The sequence below is a fragment of the Mandrillus leucophaeus genome, unplaced genomic scaffold (assembly GCF_000951045.1).
Source record: "Mandrillus leucophaeus isolate KB7577 unplaced genomic scaffold, Mleu.le_1.0 Scaffold244, whole genome shotgun sequence".
NCBI lineage: Eukaryota > Metazoa > Chordata > Mammalia > Primates > Cercopithecidae > Mandrillus > Mandrillus leucophaeus.
Genome location: NW_012102521.1, coordinates 1,238,583 through 1,258,793, shown reverse-complemented (window position 1 = coordinate 1,258,793; position 20,211 = coordinate 1,238,583). Strand labels below are relative to the sequence as shown.

The 20,211-nt window shown below is 63.7% G+C and overlaps 1 protein-coding gene across 2 annotated transcripts in view; it reads right to left on the bottom strand.

Annotated features, from left to right (window-relative positions):
* The window catches only part of CEP170B (centrosomal protein 170B), a 29,477-nt gene that overhangs the window by 8,165 nt on the left and 1,101 nt on the right, over positions 1–20,211 (bottom strand). The window contains exons 2-12 of one of the 2 annotated variants that reach the window (XM_011982892.1): positions 13,600–13,689; positions 11,437–11,515; positions 10,899–10,957; positions 8,985–9,123; positions 6,579–6,683; positions 5,903–6,376; positions 4,862–5,580; positions 4,352–4,525; positions 3,764–3,854; positions 1,904–3,607; positions 128–371 (exon numbers count right to left, since the gene is read on the bottom strand). In XM_011982892.1, coding sequence (XP_011838282.1) covers positions 128–371; positions 1,904–3,607; positions 3,764–3,854; positions 4,352–4,525; positions 4,862–5,580; positions 5,903–6,376; positions 6,579–6,683; positions 8,985–9,123; positions 10,899–10,957; positions 11,437–11,515; positions 13,600–13,689 — 3,878 coding nt within the window. The remainder of the gene's footprint in view (positions 1–127; positions 372–1,903; positions 3,608–3,763; positions 3,855–4,351; positions 4,526–4,861; positions 5,581–5,902; positions 6,377–6,578; positions 6,684–8,984; positions 9,124–10,898; positions 10,958–11,436; positions 11,516–13,599; positions 13,690–20,211) is intronic. The other variant, XM_011982893.1, reaches the window with a different exon arrangement.

The following is a 20,211-nucleotide window of genomic DNA, read 5'->3' as shown; positions in this document are numbered from 1 at the left end:
GTACCATCTATCCACTCAAGAAGGGAGCTCCCAGCCTGGTCCCTGCCCTCAGGGTGCTCTCACTCGAGAAAAGGCACTAGCACTCAGTGGATTGACCCAGGGGATATACTCTGAATGGGTTGCTCACCTGGCGATCTCCGCAATCTCTGCCGTCTGCACGATGAAACCATAAGGGTCAGGTTCCTCCTCATCATCGTCCGTGTCCCGGGGACCGGGGACCCGGGAACGAGCCCGACTGGAGCTGCCAGCCCTCGGGGTCTGAGTGGCTGTTGAGGTGTGGGAGCGTGTGTGTTTGGGGGAGCCGTGGCGGGAGCCGTACTCCTCCTCAGAGGTGGACGTGTAATCCGAGCCCTGCTGCCGGCGCCGCGTGTCTTGGTGAGTGAATTGGTTTCAGAAGCAAGAACAGAACAAAGCAGCACTCAGCACCCTGTGGCAGTCCCAGGGTCCCTGTGGGCGAGGGCTCAGTGCTGCAGGGCTGGGGAGCGTCAAGGCTGGTGCCCCAACCCAGTAGCCCTTCATTGAAACATCAACAGCTGCTGGGCTCCAGGGGCCACAAGGCCCCCACCAGCCCAGGGGCACATGCAGGGAAGGCAGCCTAGTGCTCCCAGGCCAGTGGCTGCGACCCAGGAGCAGTCTGCACCTGATTAGGTGGGAAACCCCCTTACAGGTGGTGGGAAAGCAGTGCCTGGCAGACGCCAAAACAGAGTAAACCTCCCCACCAGGACTTGCACTGGCCCAGGCTGGACCAGACAGACAGGCAAGGACCAGTCAGAGCCCGAGCAAGGTCACTGCAGCCCCTCCCTGGTGCCTGCTTCAGTTTGTCAGGCCCAGTGCTTCAGGTTCCGCCCCTGCTGGGCGGAGTCCTAGCCTCCTCACCAGCCCTGCTCTGAGAGCCCGGCAGCAGCTGCGCACCTGCACCATAGGTGGGGATAATGGCCAGCCGCATGCTTGGATCAAACATTACCAGTGCACCACGTGGGGTAGGGATGGCAGGCTCCACAAAGCAGGGGTGACCCTCGGCCCCAGCCCACCCCTTCCTCCAGCAAACCCTGCCTCAGCCTCCAGCCACGCGCAGGGCCTGCCCGGTGCAGCCAGCAGTTGGGGCGGGGCCATGGGAGGACCCTGGGAGTTGGGGAAGAGGCTCCACTGGGATCATGGGTGGGTAGGTGGGAGCACAGGGCAGAAGGCAGTAGCAGCAACACCTTGGCCTCAAACCAATCCACTCGCAGGACAGCTCAGCTCCCTCGGCGGGCGGGGTGGGCCCCGCTCTGCAGACGCGGATGTCTGGCCACCCCAGGTAGGAGGCCAGCTCTGGTGGCCACAGAGGACCATCCCTGCTTGCTGTGCCCATGGACATCTGGGGGGCAGGGCTCTGCTCACAGCCCTCCCTCCCTCCCTGGCCATGGGGCCTGCGGACTCAGAAAGGTGTTAGAGCAGCTACCAGCAGGGGGCACAGGTGTACCTGGCACCCTTCACTGAGCCACAGTACTGCGGCAGAGATCCACAGGAGTGCCCTCCCCAGGCCTAGGGCCCCAGGCCCATGGGCAGATGGCGTGGGGATCGCAAGGCACCAGGGGCCTGAGCCAGGAGTACAGAAGAGTGGGGAGGGCCAGCCTGGGCTTCGGGGCCCTGAGGCCCACCCCGGGGGACGGAAGGCCCCCACCACGCCAGAGATGGTTAGGGTGTTCAACCCACATCAGGGCACTGCGGGCCCTGCCCTCAGCCATGCACATGTGTGTGTGTACGTGAGTCCAGCAACACATCTACCCCAGCTTTGGGAACAAAGGCTCCTCTCATGCCAGGACCAGGGGCCCACAGCCAACACTCAGCTGGCATCCAGGATGCTGCAGACCTACTGGCAGCTCTGCCTTGGCCCTGGCCTCCCACCTGCCCTGGCACTCACTGGAGGTGTATCGAGCGCTGCCCGAGCGGGCTCTGCTGAAGGGCTGGCGGGGACCCGTGCTGGTGGCTGTGGTGGCAGCCTTCCTGGCGACAGCCCGTGCTTCGGCCATGGTGGGCTTGCGGCTGGCACAGCACAACTCCACACTGCGGCCAGAGAAGCTGGTGCGGGCAGGGGCTGCCTCGGGGTCACTAGTCCCTGTGAAGGAGCCGGCCCGCTTCCGGGGCAGGGCCAGGATGTCCAAGCGCGACAGCTTCTTGGCCTGCTCAGCAGCTGGCCGGCCCACAGGCTCAGGGTTGCCCAGGGATCCCCGCTCACCATCCGCGGCCTCAGTGTCTGAAGCATCCCCCAGCCGGGCCCGCCTCAGCCGGGAGGCCCGTGTGGGGCGAGGGGTGGACAGGCTGTTGGAGCGGGTCAAGGCCTGCGGCCCCTTCTGGGAGCTGGCTGAGCTGCGACTCTGCTCCTCCCGGGCAGCGGGGGATGGCGGTGGGGCTGCTGGTTTCCGGCGAGACCCGAGCCGCCCCGCCCCGGTGGCCTCAGGGGTTTCATGGTTGGAGGCCATCACCTCTGAGCTGGGTGGGTGGGCGAGGACAGGGCTACGCTCCTCACTGGGCCAGTCCAGGGACCCTCGGGGCCTGTGGCCACGCCTTATGGCTGAGCGCCGTACTGGCTCTCCACGGCCCATGTCCGTCGGGCCAAGTGGGTGACGCTGTCTCTCTGAGGGCTGCTCACGGGCACTGCTCAGGGCGGTGCCTCCTGGGTCCTGTGCAGCTGGCGGGGATGGCGACATCTCCTTCTGTGCCCGCAGGGGCTGCGGGGTTGTGGGGCTGGGTCCGCTCTTGCCACTGCGCAGGCTGACCGTGCTGGCAGTGTCCACGTCCGAGTCCCCAGACATGGCGTCCTCCGGCGGCCTTGGAGTGCTGCCCCCCTCACACTCGGCGTCCACAGAATTGGAGAGGAGTCGGGCCTCCAGGGCCGCCAGGGCCGTCTCTGTCTCCTTCAAGATCAGGTGGGTGTCCTGGGAGTGGAAGTCCATGCGTGCGGCCCTGGTAGCAGCCAGGTCCTGTAGAAGTGGGTGGCTGGAGATGTTGGGGGGCTTGCCGGGCGCTGGGGGACCACTGGCTGGCTCCTTAGTGAAGCTCTCTTGCCGGAGGAAGGGTGGGGCAGGGCCATCGGGTTCTGGGGACCGTCCAGGCCGTAGCTGGATGACCATTCTCCCATTGGCACTGACATAGATGCCATCCCGTGCTGGGGGGCTGGGCTGGGCTGCCTGCCCTAAGCCCTCCCCATCCCCTGGAGCCGTAAGTGGTTTCCTAGGTAACACAGCATCCCCATCCTGGTCCCCAATGAAGAAAGAGGTGGGAGTTGACTCCCCGGGGGCCCTTGGTGAGCACCGACCCCTGCTCCATGTGGGCCCCTCCTGGGGGCTCCTGCGTCTGCTGTCCCGTGGCTCCACCCCTGGCTCAGGGCCTCGGCCCCCATCCGAACCACTGGCATCGCTGAGGCTGTCAGGGTCCAACTCCTCCTGGCCGAAGAGGTGGCCGGGCTGCTCACTGCCCAGCTCCGGTGGCCCAGGCCCACTCCTCCTGCTGCTCTCCGGGCCCGCAGGGCTGTCGGCCCTCTCACTGGGCAGCTGAGGGAGCCGTCGCCGCGTGCGCACAGGCAGGGACCCCTCCGGCTCCCCGCCTCTACGTTCCAGGCCATCCTCTGTGGAGCACAAAGGCAGCTGCTTACAGGGCTGCTGGTCTGCAGGCCCTCCATGCACAGCCTCCATGCACAGGAAGAGGCAGCCTGTGTCCGTGGTCAGTGGCCTGAGCCCCCCGGCCTGGCCCCTGACTCCCCTGCAGCACTGCAGCCACTTACCTGTGAGGCCCGGGTCTGAGTAGCTGTCAGCCAGGCTGGCCCAGCGGGACACCCACTTCTGACCCCCAGGGGAGCCCGGCACCGGGAGGCCCTGTGGAGAGGAGGGTGGGAGTGTTTCCACGTGCAAGCCCAACGGTGAGGAGCAGGGGGTGCCAGGGAATAGGAGGGGCATCCAGAGCAGCCACCACCAGCCCCACGCATGCACGCCACCCTGGGCCTGCCGCTCGAGCAAGCACATGCCCCCGCAAAGGCAGCCAGGGGTCCCAGTTGCCTCGCCTGGACTTGCTCCAACGTGACCCCTGCCGGCCCGGCCCAGGCAGCCCCACAGAACTCAGTTCCAGGTTGGCAGAGCAGCCGTGGCCCTGTCCTGACCTCGGAGCCCGTTTTGCCCAGGACCTCAAATCAACACTGGGTCTGACACCTGGCCCCGATCCCTCCTCGTGGAAGCCCCCGTTCACCCTCCAGGTGAGCGTGCCCCTCAGGAAAGTCCAGTCTCGCCCCATGAGGGGTCTACTGTCCCCAGGCCCGGCTTGGACGCTGCCCTCTCCCTGCCCAGCCCCTCCTTGGGGTGGCCATCTGTGCTTGTACCTGGTGCTCCGCCTGGGGAGCCGCACCCAGTGGCCGGGAGGCAAACTCCTGCAGGAGCGCCATCCGCTGGGCCACGCCCCCATCACCAGACTCATCTCTGTCCCCTCTGATGACTGGGCGAAAGGTGGCCGAAGATGCCCTGGAGAGTTCAGGGGACTCCAACACCCCAAAGACCTGCCAAGAGGAAATGGTCCCAGGCACTGAGGGCCAGAGAAGCCCACTTCCCAACCCTCCACTGACACCGGCCACCCCCAAGCCATGGGGAGAGCAGGGACCTGGTTGGCCAGAGTGGCTGGTGGCCAGGACACACAGCCTGGCTATCAGCGGGACATGCGGATGGGATATAGACCCAGCCCTGAGAAGGTGAGGGCAGGGCTGTGGGCAGCACCCCAGGCTCCCTCCTGCCCAGCTGGGCCAGAGGCAGGAGCCAGGGCTGGGTTGGAGCAGGACAACGTCCACCCACCTCCACCCTGGTCCCCATGAGGGCTCTCATTCGCCGCCGGGCCGCACCTGGTCGATCATCTTTCGGGCCTCCTCCACTTCCGTGTCCTGTGCCTCGGTCTCGATGGTGTATGTCCCTGCGTCACTGAGGCTGTCGTCCTCCTCCTGTTTCCGTGCCTTAGTCAGTTGGGGGTCGGTGGGGGCGGGCGGTGGGGTCGGGGGGCCCACAGGGCTGGTCCCACGGGGTGTCAGGGGAGCGGGCAGCACGGGAGGAACCTTCTCGGGGCTGGGCCTGGTGGCCGGGGAGCTCTCCCGCAGACACTGGGCCATGAAGTCCTGGGCCAGGCGGGAACGGCGCCCCACGCTTCCGAAGGGGCGGGCAGGGGTTCGGGAGGCAGGTGAGGGGCTGCCCAGCCGTTCCTCTGTCTTCTCCCGCTTCAGCGAGCCGGCCCTCTGTGGCCCCGAGCTGCGGCCCCCCGCCTGGACTGGGGCTGGGACACTGGGGCGGTCCCTATCGGCCGGTGTCGGGCCACGGCGCTTGTCAGCCTTGGGGTCCCCAGACGGGGTGTGCGTGAAGGATTGGGAGCGCTTCTTTCGGGGCGTGTCTTCGTCGAAGAACTCGATGACAAAGGCCTGCTGGTTATGTAGTAGCTCCTGGGGGTCCCGCTTGATCTGCCTCTGCAGCCGCACCTGCTCCCCGCTGGCCTCCAAGGGCACCCCGGTGGCTGAGGCCGCCTTGGCCAGGGGGTCCTCTGAGTCACTCTGTGTGCCATCCTCGTGCTTGTGGCCTGGGGGGGACAGGGGACCCCACCTTGTCAGGCCAAGAGAAAGGAAACAGCTGTGGATCTCAGACAGCCTCATCACCCCACGCCTGAGCTGAGTTGACAGAGCACCCTAGCCCTCAGGGCGCCCCCACACAGGGCAGAGAAGTACAACGGGAAGACACAGGACCGGACCCCTGATCAGGCAGGTGGCTCTTGGGCAATTAATTGAAAAACGGGAAGTCAACCCAGCTGAATGGGCCCCTCTGCATGGCAACGGTGCAGACCCAGCCAACGCCTGGTCCCCTGCCTGTCCCGGGACTGGCACGGCCGACAGCTGGGCACTCACCCTTCAGGGTGCGGGTGTGGACAGGCAGGTCGCTCTTGGTGCTGTGGCGGTCGTCCCCAGGGCCAACCCGGTGCAGCAGGCTCGGGTCATTCTGCACCAGCCAGTCGGCCACCTTGGTCTCAGCTGACACCATCTCGCCAGGTGTGGCCTCCTTGCCCGGGGGCCGCCGCTGGCGAAGGGAAAACTTGGTGATATGGTCCTTGATCTTCATCTTGCCGGGGCTGCAGTCATCAAACTCGATGGTGAAGGACGCGTGGCTCTGCACCACAGGGGCCGCTCCGACCCCACCTGCCTCTGCATCCTTCGTGGGCATCTCGTGTGCCGACACGTCGGGGGTCTGCGACGGCTGTGGGGTCTCCTTCGTGGGAATCTCGAAGTAGCTGGGCTCCCGCCGGAACGAGCAGCCCTGAGGCTCAGCGGGGGCGCGGAAGCCGTGGAGCTCCCCGTCCTGCTGCACTGGCCCCTTGGGACGCTCTGGTGTGGGAAGATGTCTTCAGACCCGGCCTCGGGGCAGCCACCTGCTACCACCCTCCTCAGCCAGGACCATCAACTCCACCCAAGAGGGGGAGAGAGGCCCCATGTCCCCTGGAGTGGGCTCCTCAAACCCAGGCCATCCCCTTCACACACCACCCTCTGGGAGCCCTCAGGGTCTCACCAGCTTGGCCCCAGGACCAACCTGGGTAGGGCTCTCCCTGGCGCTGGGCGTCAGGCAGCGTGCTACCATCGTCCTCACCCCACCAGGAGGGCTGCCCGTACAGGGGCGTGCGGTAAGAGGCTGCCTCTGTGGAGGGAGCAAGAGTTCAGACCCTGTGTTGCTGGGGCCCCTAGTGTGAAAAGCAGAGAACTGGCACCCCAGGATAGGCTGGACTCTGGGGCAGGCCCCGGCATCGCCTCCCAGCTTGGCCTTGTGGCAGCCCAGGGCCCTACCTCTGTGGGGAATGTTGACTACCTAGAGTTCAGAGGTGGCTCACTGGCCCCTCCCTGCCTGGCCCCACCCTCCCCCACAAGTGCTTAAAGGCTCCCTGCCTGCCTGGCCCCTCCTGCCTGCCTGGCCCCTCCTCCCTACCTGGCCCCTCCTTCCTCCCCTCCGCGTGCTCAAAGGCTCATCCCCTGGGGCATGGTGGGCGCCCCCTCCAACACCATCCTGCAACCATGCCCTAGCCTTCGACCCCAGAGCCCATTGAACAGGGAGGACAGGAGGCCAGGGGGAGCCCACACCTGGGTCCAGCCACCTCCAAGGCTTGGTAAATAGTTCAGGCCACAAATGGGTGGCCCTGGGAGTGGGCAGCCACTGCAGTCTACATGGTCCCTGTGGCGTTTTAGTTTGTTTGCCTTAACGACCAGAGTGAAATTGTGTATTTCAGATGGAATCTGACTTCTGACTCCCTCTGCAAAGCTGGCAGCCCAGCCCTTCCCGATGGCAGCAGTGAACAGAAGCAGCGTCCAGTGCCCTTAGGTCAGGGCGCTGGCCCTCATGCCCACAGTCTCCTTCCTGGGCCCTCCACTCAAGCTCTTTCTATACTTGCTGGAACCCAGGGGGCCTCTGCATCATGGCCACCAGCTGCTTACACTGCTGGGTGGACAGAGAGTTGGAGGCCGGTCACCTGTCAGGAACCATGTGCACACTGCGCTGGGGATGCAGGGCCCCTGAGAGGTGTCACACATGCCTTATCCCTCCCTGGGAACTCACCCTTGACCCAGGGTCACGCCCAGGGGCTGCTGAGGCAGGGGCATCTGCTACCAGGCAGTCTCCCCTCTGCTGCCAGCCCTGAACCCCTCCTTGGTCCCCAAAATGTGCTGCCCTCACTCTAATGGAGCCAAGGAGCCAGGCTGCCCAGCTGGCTGCACCTGTCACAACCTCTGGGACGGCTCCGCACCGCCGTCACCAGCTGCGTGTGTTTCACAGCCTGGACACCGACAGGTGCCCGGGGGAGCTCAGATGGCTTTCTGGAAAGCTTCCCAGTCCCCAGCGGTCTTCCATTCTGGGCGGGCCTGCATCCCAACCAGACGCTGGCAGCTGCGGCTGTACAACACAGATGTGTGGGCTGACGGCGGAACACGGCAGACGTGGGGCCAAAGCTGGGGGCGGCAGGGTGACCCTTCCTGGACCAAGGTGGGAGCAGGAGAAAGGGCGCCCGGATACACCCCTGTCTAACCAGAACTCAAGTCATACACTGGGGCCTCAGGCTTGGATCCCCCACCCCGACCCCTCCACACACGACCAGGCACTTTCTCACTCTCAGCTCCTTCCCCTCCCCTTGTGCCCACCGGACCGATGCAGACCCGGACCCTTGTGCAGCTGCCTTCCTCCCAGACTTCTGCCCACCCACAGACCGACTGCCGAAGGCACATATCAGGTCTCGTCAGAAACCACCAACCCCTGAGCCCTGCTGGCTCGGTCCGCAGAATCGAGTCCAAATGCCTGATATTAGGGAGCATAGCCGCACCCCCCCATCCCCTGCCTGTCACCACGAGGGACACAGGGTGCCCAGCTGGTGGTCCACCAACCCCACAAGAACTGTGGGCCCAAGGGGTGCAGGCATGCACAGGTAGGTGTGCACAGAGGTGAGCAGTGTGGGTGTGCATGGATAGCTGTGTGTGTGGGGTGAGAGGTGAGGGATGTGGATGTGCACGGGTAGATGTGTATACAGGGGTGGGGGTGTGAGTGCACAGGGGTGAGCAGTATGGGCGTGCATGGATAGACCTGTGTACAGCAGTGAGGGGTATGGGCATGTATGGGTAGGTATGCACAGGGGTGAGTGGTGTGGGTGTGCATGAGTAGGGTGTGTATAACAAAGAGGGGTGCAGGCGTGCATGGGTAGGTGTGTACAGGAGTGAGCGGTGCAGGCATGCACAGATAGGTGTGTGTAATGGGTAAGGAATGTGGGTGTGCAAGAGTAGGTGTGCACAATGGGTGAGGGGTGTGTGTGTACAGGGGTATATGTGTGCAATGGATGAGGGTATGGGTGTGCACGGCATATGCATGCACAGGGGTGAGGAGGGCAGGGAGGCAGGTGCAGGGCAGAGGGCCTGGCAGTAGCCCTGTGTGCGCGTAAAATTGCTCCACACTGCCTGGGCCTACCTGTTCCTGGTCTCCGGTCCCCCTTCTCCGGCCTGGGGTTCGGGGCCTCGCAGTACGGTGTGTGTTCCGGCAGCGCCTCGCTCCTCTTGGGTACCAAGCCCTTCACGCTTACCTGCAGCTGGCTGGTGTACTTCTCGTGCTGTGGGCAGGCCAGGCGGGGTGAGGTACTGGGCCCAGCCTCAGGAGGACCCCACAGGGGTGGACCCAGCCTCTCCTCTCCATCCACAGGACCCAGCTATGACTTTGCATGTCACAAGCTCTCCCTAACGCTCCCTAAAAGAGCAGACAGAGCCTCAGCCTGCCCAGGTCACACAGCTCAGGTCCAGCTCAAGCCTGGGGAGGGGCAGCTTCCAGGGGAAGCAGGGGCTTGCTTGGGTGGGGCAGGGCAGAGCAGGCCGCAATCATCAGAGTGGGGGCCATCGGGTGGGCAGCAGGGCCGCTTGTGCCATCAGACAGAACCTGGCTCCCTTAGGCCCTGCCCCTTGCAGGCTGGGGGACCCCATGCTGCTCAGAGATCATCCGAGGAGTGGGCTAAGCGCCCTGGTCCCACAGGGCTCCTGGGGTGCTCTGAGCCCAGCCCTGAATCTGTGCTCCATAACTCCCACACGAACAAGTAAGGGTGAGGAGACGCCCCTCCCACCTAGGACCCTCGCGCCCCCACAGGGGCCCTGGCCGTGCGTGTCCCCAGCACACGGGGGAAAGGGCACTCAAAGATGCCCACCCTTGAAGGCTGCCACCATCAGCCTCCAGCACCCTTCCTTCCTGCCTCTGGCCACCCCCCGATGGCGGTCTCATCAATATGCTGTGGGCAGCTTTTACCTCCCAAGGGGCTCCGACAGGGCGCCCGGCCAGGGTGGGCTGCGCGGGAGGAGATTGGAGAGACTGACAGGAACTCGGGGGGCCTTGGTCATGCAGCGTAAAACCCTCAGCCTAAGACCTTCAGATTTCAGCCTGGGAGACCTCAGATCCCCTCACCCTGAGAAGCAATAAATCCTCTCAGCCTGAAGTGACCCCAAATCCTGCCACCTTGAAGGACTCAAATCCGCTAACCTGGAGGGCACTTAATCCCCTGGGCATGAGACCCCAAAGCACCTCCTCAGCTTCAGAGACCTCAAATCCCTTCACCCAGAGGAACGCCAAATCCTCTAACACGTAGATCCTCAAATCCCCTGAGCCTAAGGAGCCCTAAATATCTCACTCACAGAGAGACCAAATTTCCCCAGCCTCAGAGACCCTAAACACTGTATAGAGACTCTTAATCCCTTCAGCTTCAAAGACTCCAAATAACTGTAACGTCAGAGAATCTAAAGCCCCTTATGAGACCCCAAAGCTCCTTAACCTGACAGACACTCCCGAAAAGACGCTGGGGGGCTCAGGGGCTCTATACCCTCCTGGCCCTCTGAACGGGGCCCTCTGCTCCCAGGGAGGCTCCCGGCCCCCGCCTCAGCCCCCCTGTACTCTCCTGCAGGGTGATCCCAGCAGCTTCCTGGGCTCTGGCCACCCAGCTCACCCAATGAGCCGTTTGTTCTGTGAGCCAGAGCTAAACCCGCCGGCACCCAACGCTGCAGCTCACAAAGCCCAGGAGCTGCAACAGGCTGACCATGCAGCCCGAATCCTCCCAGGCCCCTCCCAGAGCCCTGATCCTGCTGCATCCACAACAGTGGCGCCTGCGTCCCAGTGCCCCCGCCATCTGTCACTGCAGCAGGCTGGGGGTAATGACTACCTTCCCACCTGCCAGACTGGGCCATCTGGCAGGGCAGGACAGGCTGGCCTGACCCATGGCACCCACAGCCTGAACGGGGCGCCCCAAAGGCCTGGGGAGTGTTTGCTGGGGAGATGGCAGTGGGAGCATGGTAGGGAGGATGGGGGGCTGAGCCCTCGTGGCTGAGTCCCCCAGGCTCGGCCAGCACTAACCTTGAGCGCCTCCTCCGGGACTCGGTGCTGCACACGCTCCAGCACATACATGTTGGAATGTGGACACATGTTAAGGCGAACACGCAGCAGAAGAGCCAGGAGCCCAGCGCAGAAGCCCATGCCCAGCAACAGGTGTGCCAGCTCAAGGGCCCATCGAGGCAGGCAGAGGAGGGGCCTCTTTCTTCCCGGGGAGGCACAGCCATGCCCACCCATTTGCTCAGACAGTCCCAAGGTCGGGCCAGGACTCGGGGCCCCAGGGAGTGGTCACCAGTTCCCCAGACCCCACATGACCTCAGGCTGGGTGGGTGAGCAAGCAGCAGGTGCTGGTGGCCAGGGTGGCCACGGGGGGCCGGGCTGCAGGGACTAGTATTCCCTGGGGTGCCCCGTCAGCAGAGGGAGCCCAGCCCTAGGGTCATCCTCCATGCTCTGTAACCCAGCGGCCCGAGCGGTGACAGCCCTGCTTCTGGAGTAACAGAGCGACCGCGGCCCTGGGGACTGAGGAGAAGCCCAGGACGAGGGGCACTCAGGGGCAGGATATCGTAGCCGAAGCGGATGACGTCATTGAGCTTCAGCGTGACGTACTTCTGGTCGGGGATGCGCATGTCATTCACAAATGTCTGCAGGAAAACAGGTGGCAGGGTGGTGGGGCGGAGTGGGTGGGTGGCTGTGGGCAGGGCCGTGGGGGCACCAACGCTCTGGAGCCCACGGTGAGTGATGGCCTGTGCAGAAGCCCGTCCTGAAACCCCCTCCCCAACTCTAGGATGGCTGCTGGAGACACCTCAGGCCACTAACTGCCCTGTTGGCAGCCCTGAGGGCCAGGCCCCAGGATTCCTGCCTGAGAGTACAGTCTGGAAGCTAGAAGCCTGGATCTCCCTCAAGGGGTTCGGGCTCACCTCCTCCTGAACCCTGTCCTGTGCACAGGGCAGCAGCCCCACCTCAGCCCACCCAACACATGGGCTCCACGGTGCCAGAGGGAGCTGCTGCTGTCTTGAAGAAAGGAAGCACTGAGGCCTGGGGCCGGGCTCAGCCCCTCCCTGGCAACATGAGACCTCCCGAGGGGATGGGGTCCAGAAGGGGCATAAAGGAGGGAGCTACTGCCCCTGTCCCCTCTGAAAGGGGCTGAGATGGCTGGGGGCGGGTGACTTGGATGTCATCTCTGCTGAGGAGTGACCCCCTGGAGGGGTTTCCAGCCTGGACACCTCCCCGCTGCTCCCCTAGCCTCAGACCCCCTGGGCCTCAATGCCTCCTGCTGGACACCTTCCAGGCCCTCTGAGCCCCACCCGCCCCAGGCCTTCCCTGGAGGGCTCACCACTAAGCCCCTCTCCACCATAAATTCCACAGCCACCAGCCAGGGCACCCAGGCACTGGGGCCCACCCACCACTGCAGGGACCGTGATGGAACCCTCCAGAACAGAAGTCTTTGAGCACCTTTGTGAAGTGGACTCCAAGAGATGCTTCCTCCCACACAGCCTCACCCTGGCCCCAGCTCCCACCTTGGCCCTATAATGCCCTTGGGAACAGAAGAGGCAGGCCTGCCCTGTGGTGCCCCTTAGCCAAGGGTCTGACGCACCCCTCCAGGCTGCCTGCTGGCAGGGGTGTCGATGCACCAGTCCCACAAGCAGGTGGGAGGCAGGTCTGTGGGCATCACAGGCCTCAGAGGTAGCCAGCCATGCAGGGTCCAGGAGCACGGACCGGGCTGGTGCCATGCAACCCGGGCCAACAGCCCCGGGGACCCTCTCAAAGCCCATGCAGGTGACGCAGCCCACACAGGCAGAGGAGTGGCCACTGCTGGCCAGTCATTCAGGGACAGCCACTTCATCAGACAGGCATGCTGCGGGAGGAGGGAGCTCAGGACAGACTGCAGCAGCCTGAGACGCCCTGGCCGGAGCTCCTTGAGGGGCTGCTGAGGGGCTGCTAGGGCCCCCCAGCTCAGGACTGCAGAGCGCAGTAAAAAAAAAACCTCCCAGGACACGTTGGAGTCCGCCAAGCTCAGCAACAGACAGAGACATCCAGACAGTGACCTTGGGGACAGATACACGCCCCACAGAGAGGGGCCTCCATCCTTCCTGCCTATTTCTACCCCATATCCCATTCCTTTCACCTGACCCCCACCCTGCTCTTGCAGCCAGGGGTTCCCTCCTGGTTACCTTCCTGCCCCTGCCACCCCCAACTTACAGAAGAAAGGATCACATGGCCCCACCCATACCCAGACTGGGTACCCAAGCATAGCTCCTTCCATCTCAGGGGCCCCATTTCCCAGCCCAGTGCTTCCCTCCCCATCTGCAGGGCCCACTCTCCCTGTGAGAGCAGCCTGACCCTTGCGGGGCCCCCGCCAGGGGGAAACTTCTGGGGAGGCCTGGGGGCCTCTGCAGGTGGGGGTGGGGCCGGATCTGGGAGAGGGGCCAGATTTTGGAGAGGGGCCAGGGCTGGAGGAGGGGCCAGGGCTGAGAGGGAGGAGCCAGGGCTGGGGGAGGGGCCAGGGCTGAGAGGGAGGGGCCAGGACTGGGGGAGGGGCCAGAGCAGGGAGAGGGGACAGGGCTGAGAGGGAGGGGCCAGGGCTGGGGGAGGAGCCAGAGCTGAGAGGGAGGGGTCAGGACTGAGAGGGAGGGGCCATGACCGGGGGAGGAGCCAGAGCTGAGAGGGAGGGGCCAGGGCTGAAGGGTAGGGCTGTTAAAAGGCCAGGCCAGGGCCTCTCACTCACCCCATTGAGGCTTCCCAGGTCCTTCACCCAGTGCTCGTCCCTGTCCTGGTCGTAGTTGATGACGGCATGCTGCTTGTCCACACTGCGGGACTGGGGAGACACACAGTCGGCCCTCAGGTGCTCCAGGCAAGGAGGTGACACCCAAGAGGCAGAGGCACCCCTGTCCCATCCCCTGCCCCAAGCCCTGCCCCCAGCACACCAGCAGTGGCCCCCAGGCCTCCGACCACAGAGGTGTGCCCACCCTGTCTCCAGAGCATGATTCACCAAGATGCCAGGGCCATGTCCCCACCCTCTGCTGCCACCCCAGGCCTCCCCCAATGACCGCCCTCCCCAGTGCTGCTCCCCGTTGGGCCATGGGAGTGGTGGGAGCCCTCTGGTCATCTGGCACACACTGTTCCCTCCCAAGGTCAGGTGGCGGCAGCCAGGCTGGCAGTGAGGGGGGTTGTCTCAGGGAGCCCTCCCCCACTCCTGGCCCAGCCCCACAGGGACACACACAACTCTCAGCCAGTGTCCACACCCTTGGTGCTCCCACCCCTCAGGCTGGTCACTCTCAGTCTGCCATGTTCAGGCCACCCTGGCAGCTGGCCATCACTGCCCCACCACTGGGCACTGTCCTGAAACACTGGTGTGGGGCCTCCCCCAGCAAGGGCTAGAAGCCCTCAGGGCAGGGCCTCCTTCCTCACTCAGAGAGGAGATCGCACAGCAGGGGCTAGCTGGGGGCACGGGCTCTGATGGCCCAGCTTGACTGTGGCCTCCACAGAGGCGCCAGGGCAGGGAAGCTGCAGCAGGGTGGGGCTGGTGGTGGCCAGCAGCCCTGAGAGCCAGCCTCACGCTAGTGCCACTGCCACCCAGGAGTGGGCACTCAGAAGCCCTGGGTGCCTGGCTCAAGCCACGGTGGTGGCGCTGCAGTGGAGGACCGGGTGCGGAGGGGTTGGGGGAGACTACAGTGGTGGACCCGGTGTGGAAGGGGTGGGGGGGGCTGCAGTGGAGGACTGGTGGAGGACTGCAGTGGAGGACCAGAGGAGGACTACAGTGGATGACCAGGGACGGTGACTGCAGTGGAGGACTGGGTGCGGAGGGGTTGGGGGGGACTGCAGTGGAGGACTGGTGGAGGACTGCAGTGGAGGACCAGGGGAGGACTACAGTGGAGGACCGGATGCGGAGGAGTTGGGGAGGACTACAGTGGAGGACCGAGTGCGGAGGGGTTGGGGGATACTGCAGTGGAGGACCGGGTGCAGAGGGGTTGGGGGGGACTGCAGTGGAGGACTGGCGGAGGACTGCAGTGGAGGACTGGCGGAGGACTGCAGTGGAGGACTGGGGGAGGACTACAGTGGAGGACCGGGGAAGACTGCAGTGGAGGACCAAGGACGGTGACTGCAGTGGAGGACCGGGGGTGGCGTTGTGGGGGATGGCAGTGGAGGACCAGGGGGAGGACTGCAGTGGAGGACTAGGGACATACTGCAGTGGAGGAGGACTGAGCGGGGGACTGCAGTAGAGGGTGGCGAGTGGGGTAGACAGGGCCCACACCTCCTGTCAGGACCCTGGGTCCCCCCAGGAAGTGGGCAGGGATGCCAGGGGGGTTTAAAGGGGAGAGTAGGCTCCTGGGTGCAGCCATCTCTGAGCTGCCTGCCTGGACATGGCCCATGCTTTCCCGGGAACCAGGTGAGCAGCTCCACCTGCCCCACATGCCCTCCCTGGGATGGCGGATCCTGGTGGGACTCCTGGTGCCAGCTCACCTGCCAGCCAAAGCCACAGGTCTCTGGTAGAGTGGGTCTGACCTTGACAGCCTGGTCCACCCTGTTCAAATTCCTCCTCCGAAGGTGGCACCCACAGCTGCATGGCTACTGCTGCCACCCCAGCAGCAGTCTCTGCCAGAGGGGATGGGGGAGGATCCTGGCCGGGGGGTGATGCAGACATCACCTCCTCCATTGGGCTTCCCACCTGTCACCGAAGGCCTCCAGACACAGGCGATCCCCGGCACTCACCTCCTCCAAGAAGCCCGTCCTGAGACCCCTCCCCAACTCTAGGATGGCTGCTGGGGACACCTCAGGCCACTAACTGCCCCGTCGGCAGTCCTGAGGGCCAGGCCCCAGGATTCCTGCCTGAGAGTGCAGCCTGGAAGCTAGAAGCCTGGATCTCCCTCGGGGGTTCGGGCTCACCTCCTCCTGAACCCTGTCCTGTGCACAGGGCAGCAGCCCCACCTCAGCCCACCCAACACATGGGCTCCACGGTGCCAGAGGGAGCTGCTGCTGTCTTGGAGAAAGGAAGCACTGAGGCCTGGGGCCGGGCTTAGCCCCTCCCTGCCAGCTTGAGACCTCCCGAGGGGACGGGGTCCAGAAGGGGCATAAAGGAGGGAGCTACTGCCCCTGTCCCCTCTGGAAGGGGCTGAGGTGGCTGGGGGCGGGTGACTTGGATGTCATCTCTGCTGAGGAGTGACCCCCTGGAGGGGTTTCCAGCCTGGACACCTCCCCGCTGCTCCCCTAGCCTCAGACCCCCCTGGGCCTCAATGCCTCCTGCTGGACACCTTCCAGGCCCTCTGAGCCCCACCTGCCCCGGGCCTTCCCTGGGGGGCTCACCACTAAGCCCCTCTCCACCACAGGCTCCAGCAACGCAGGTCTTCCTCTTGGCAGCCCTCAGTCAGCCTCCTTCTCCACAGTCCCCTTTTCCTGCAGGCCCCAAGGCCTCTCCAAACCTTCCTTACCCCACGCAGGCCACAGTCAGGCTTCAGGCAGATGACTCTGCCAGCTCTGGGCATATCACATCCTTGCCCGGGCCTCACCTTCAGTCCAGGTCCCCTCCCCTCCCTGCACCAACCTTCCCCACCCCACCCAGCCTCACACCAGCTTCTGGCTCCTTTGACGCAGCACAGGGTCCTGTTAACACCCACAGCCCAGCTGCCCCACCCGCTCCCAGGGCTGAGCCTCCCCCCACAGCCAGGGCTTTCTCACCAGACCCGCTCCTGCCAAGCCCCTCCCCAGACTGCAGGAAGCGCGGGAGACACATGGGGAACCCCCTTCCAGAAACTCCCCTCTTCAGCCAGAAGCAGCCCCTCACTTGGCCAAGCCTGCAGCCACCCATGAGAAGTGACCCCCGGCCCAGGGCTCAAGACTTAAAACAACAGAAACCCGGGGCCTGTGGAAGGAACTCGGTGCAGAAACAGCCAGGCAAACACAGATGTGGGACGTGGCCGGAAGACGCCCCAAACACATGGATTTTGGGGAAAGTGTCTAATAATGTGTACTCACTTTAAAATAAAGACGTTTCCAAAGCTCACGTCTGACGCCCTCTGTGGCAACAGCCTGGCCAAGCTGTGCTGAGTGGCAGTGGCAGCAGCCAGGGCTCTGGGCACACCCTCTTGCCAGCTCACCCGCGTTTCCCATTGGCAGCCACAGGCACCCACAGCAAACTGGCTGGATGTGCTGGGCACAGAGGGCCAGGGCCTGCTTAGGCTGTGGTCTCTGGGTCAGCATGCAAGAGTGCAAATCCCGGCTGTCACACACGCTCACAGAGGACACCTCCCCACAGACATGCAGCACACACACGCACAGAACACACACACACAGATGTGTGTACCTACAAACACGCACATGTACACTTACACATGCACACACACACTGCACACCCTGTACCACAGCCTGGGCCACCACAGGAGCGATAGCCACAGCAGGAAGTCCTGCCTGGGTCCACGTTCCTGCATCATTTAACGCCTGTTCGCTGGGAACCAGCTCTGTGCCAGGCTTGCACTGGGCACAAGGACGCTGTGAGGAGCAAAGGCAGGGCCCTGGAAAGCGTAGTCCATGGGACAGCACGTGGGTGGCAGCTCTGCCCGGAACACGACTCCCCCACCAGTCTGCCTGCTGCGGTTCAAGCTACCGTCCCTCTTGCCTAGTGAAAGCCCAGGCCTCGGGGGCGCCACTCTGTTTGTCTCCCCTCCACGTCCCATCCCCCTAGCCCCAGCACAACATAGGCAGGTGTCTGCTGACCGCTCAGTTCCCAGCACCACCTTCTTTACACAGGACTGGACCCTGGACACCTTGCTGGCCCCCCTGCAGTGGACACCAAGGGGGGGCAGGGTCTCTGCTTGGCACCCTGCCCAGTGGAAAGATGTGGTGCTGAAAGCAAGGACTGCAGAGGGGGAGCTAGGACAGGGTGTGGAGGTTCCAGGGCAGGAAGGTGGGTGTGAGCCAGGTCCGGAGAGCCAGGGCAGGTGTGGGGAGAGGTTGGGTCTGGTGGAGGCCTGCATTCCTGTCTGTGCTTGAGGTGGTGGTGGCACTGGATGGAGGGAAGGGGACCCTGGCAGAGACCCAGGTGGAAGGGACGGAGGGTGACAGGTTTGGTTCAGCCACCGAGCTTGGGATGCCTCTGAGAGGCCCCAGTGCAGCAGGAGCCATATCCAGTAGGAGGCTGGAAGCTGAGGACAGGGCAGGCTCCAGGCAGTGGGTGGACGTCTGAGCAGAAGTGGACAGAGCCTCGCAGAAGCAGCAGCATTCAGAAAGGGCCGCTGAGGCCCCTGAGCATGAGCTGAGAGGGCGGGGGTCCTGACGCAGGTGCCAAGGAAGTTGCTGCAGGGAGTGGCGGCAGGTGCAAACATCCTGAGGTGGGGGGCAACAGAGGGGCCAAGGGGCCGGACATGGGGCTATAGGGTGGGGGTGAGAAGCCTCTAGCGCAGCTGCACAGGGAGTGAGGGGTAACGGGGCCGGCAGGGGGCAGAGGTGGGCAGGTTGGAGGCCGCTGCAGGGACACCGGGAGGCAGACAGCCTTCCCACACTCGCCACACCTGCAAGGCCTCCCTAAGCCTCAGTTTCCCCATGGAGATATCTTACAATGGCCACACCACCCATAACAGCAAGGGCCACCCACCTCATGCCCCACCCAGGCCAGGGGCGGCCACGGAGGAGAGCTGGGAAGCCCCCAACGCTCCCGACCTGCTCAGGGCTCCACTGAGAGGTGCAGAAACTTGGAATCGGACCCCAAACTCACCCTGAGCACCCTGCCCCAGCACCTTTCCTCCACCCCAGGGAGAAGCAGGCAGAGCAGGCGTGGTGCAGGGGGTGGGCAGGAAGAGCACCCACACCAGTCTCCTGCCTGCAGGCTGGCTCTGGCTTCTCCCAGAGGCTCCAAAGTGCCGCCGCCTCTGAAAAGCCCTCCTGGCCACCCTAGGTAGAGCAGCGCAGCTATCACTGATGCCACCCCTGCAGGTGGACCATGGCAGCAACCCGCCAAATACAGCAGTGGCCCCTATGAGGCAGTGGGGTATGTGGTGCATGGCCTACAGCCTGCCGCCTGTCTTTGGATGGCCTGAGAACTAAGAATTACCTTTACACTTTTAAATGATTGAAAATCGGCCGGGCGCGGTGGCGCTCTCACCTGTAATCCCAGCACTTTGGGAGGCTGAGACAGGCGGATCACAAGGTCAGGAGATCAAGACCATCCTGGCTAACCCAGTGAAACCCCGTCTCTACTAAAAAATACAAAAAACTAGCCAGGCGAGGTGGCGGACGCCTGTAGTCCCAGCTACTCGGGAGGCTGAGGCAGGAGAATGGCATGAACCTGGGAGGCGGAGTTTGCCGTGAGCTGAGATCCGGCCACTCCAACCTGGGCAACAGAGCGAGACTCCGTCTCAAAAAAATAAAAAAAGAAAGAAAATCATCAAAAGGCTATTTCATGACACATGAAAATTATGGGAAATTGATACTTCAACATCTGTAAATGAAGTGTAGGTGCTGCCACACCCACCTTGGCCACCCACGCTCACTCCCTGGCTGCCCCTCACCACAGCCACAGGGCTGGGCTGCAGTGGATACTTCGTGGCCCGCAAAACCTAAAATCTTTACCAGGCCCTTTGTAGAAAACATTTGCCGACTCCTGCCCCCAGCCACGGACTCTCTCCAGCTATCAGAGGCATGAAGAAAAGAGAAAAAGGGGAGAGAATGTTCCAGATTAAGAAGCTTCAGAGCCGGAACAACCAACCATAAGGTGAGAGACCTGCTGGGTCCAGATTCAAGAGGATCAGAGGATGCCTGGGGAGAAGCTGGGATGTCTGGACTGAGTCCATTCCAGCTGCTGTAACAAAATTCCTGAGTAATGTGGAAATGACAGAAATGTATCGCTCACAGTTCTGGAGGCTGGAAGCCTGAGATGTAGGTGCCGGCCGATTTGGTGTCTGCAGAGGGCCCTGTCTCTGCTTCAAGGATGGTATCTTGAATGCTGCATCCTCACTGAGCAGAAGGGGTGAGCCAGCTTCCTCCGGCCTCTTTTTAAGGTCCCTGATCCCATTCCCAAGGGCAAAGCCTCATGCTCTGGACACCTCCCCAAGGCCCCATCTCTTGAAGCTACCACGATGGAAATGAAGCTTCAACCTCTGAACTGCAGGGGACACAAACATTCCCACCACAGCAGGACACATGGAGCAATATCGGGTGGGACTGCCTTGGGTAGAGGCAAACACTGTCTGCCCCAGCGAATGTGCACATGGCCAGGACCCCTCACCACAGCCTGGGGACTGCCCACCTCGTCAGAGCCTGGCCCAGCGAATGTGCACATGGCCAGGACCCCTCACCACAGCCTGGGGACTGCCCACCTCGTCAGAGCCTGCCCCAGCGAATGTGCACA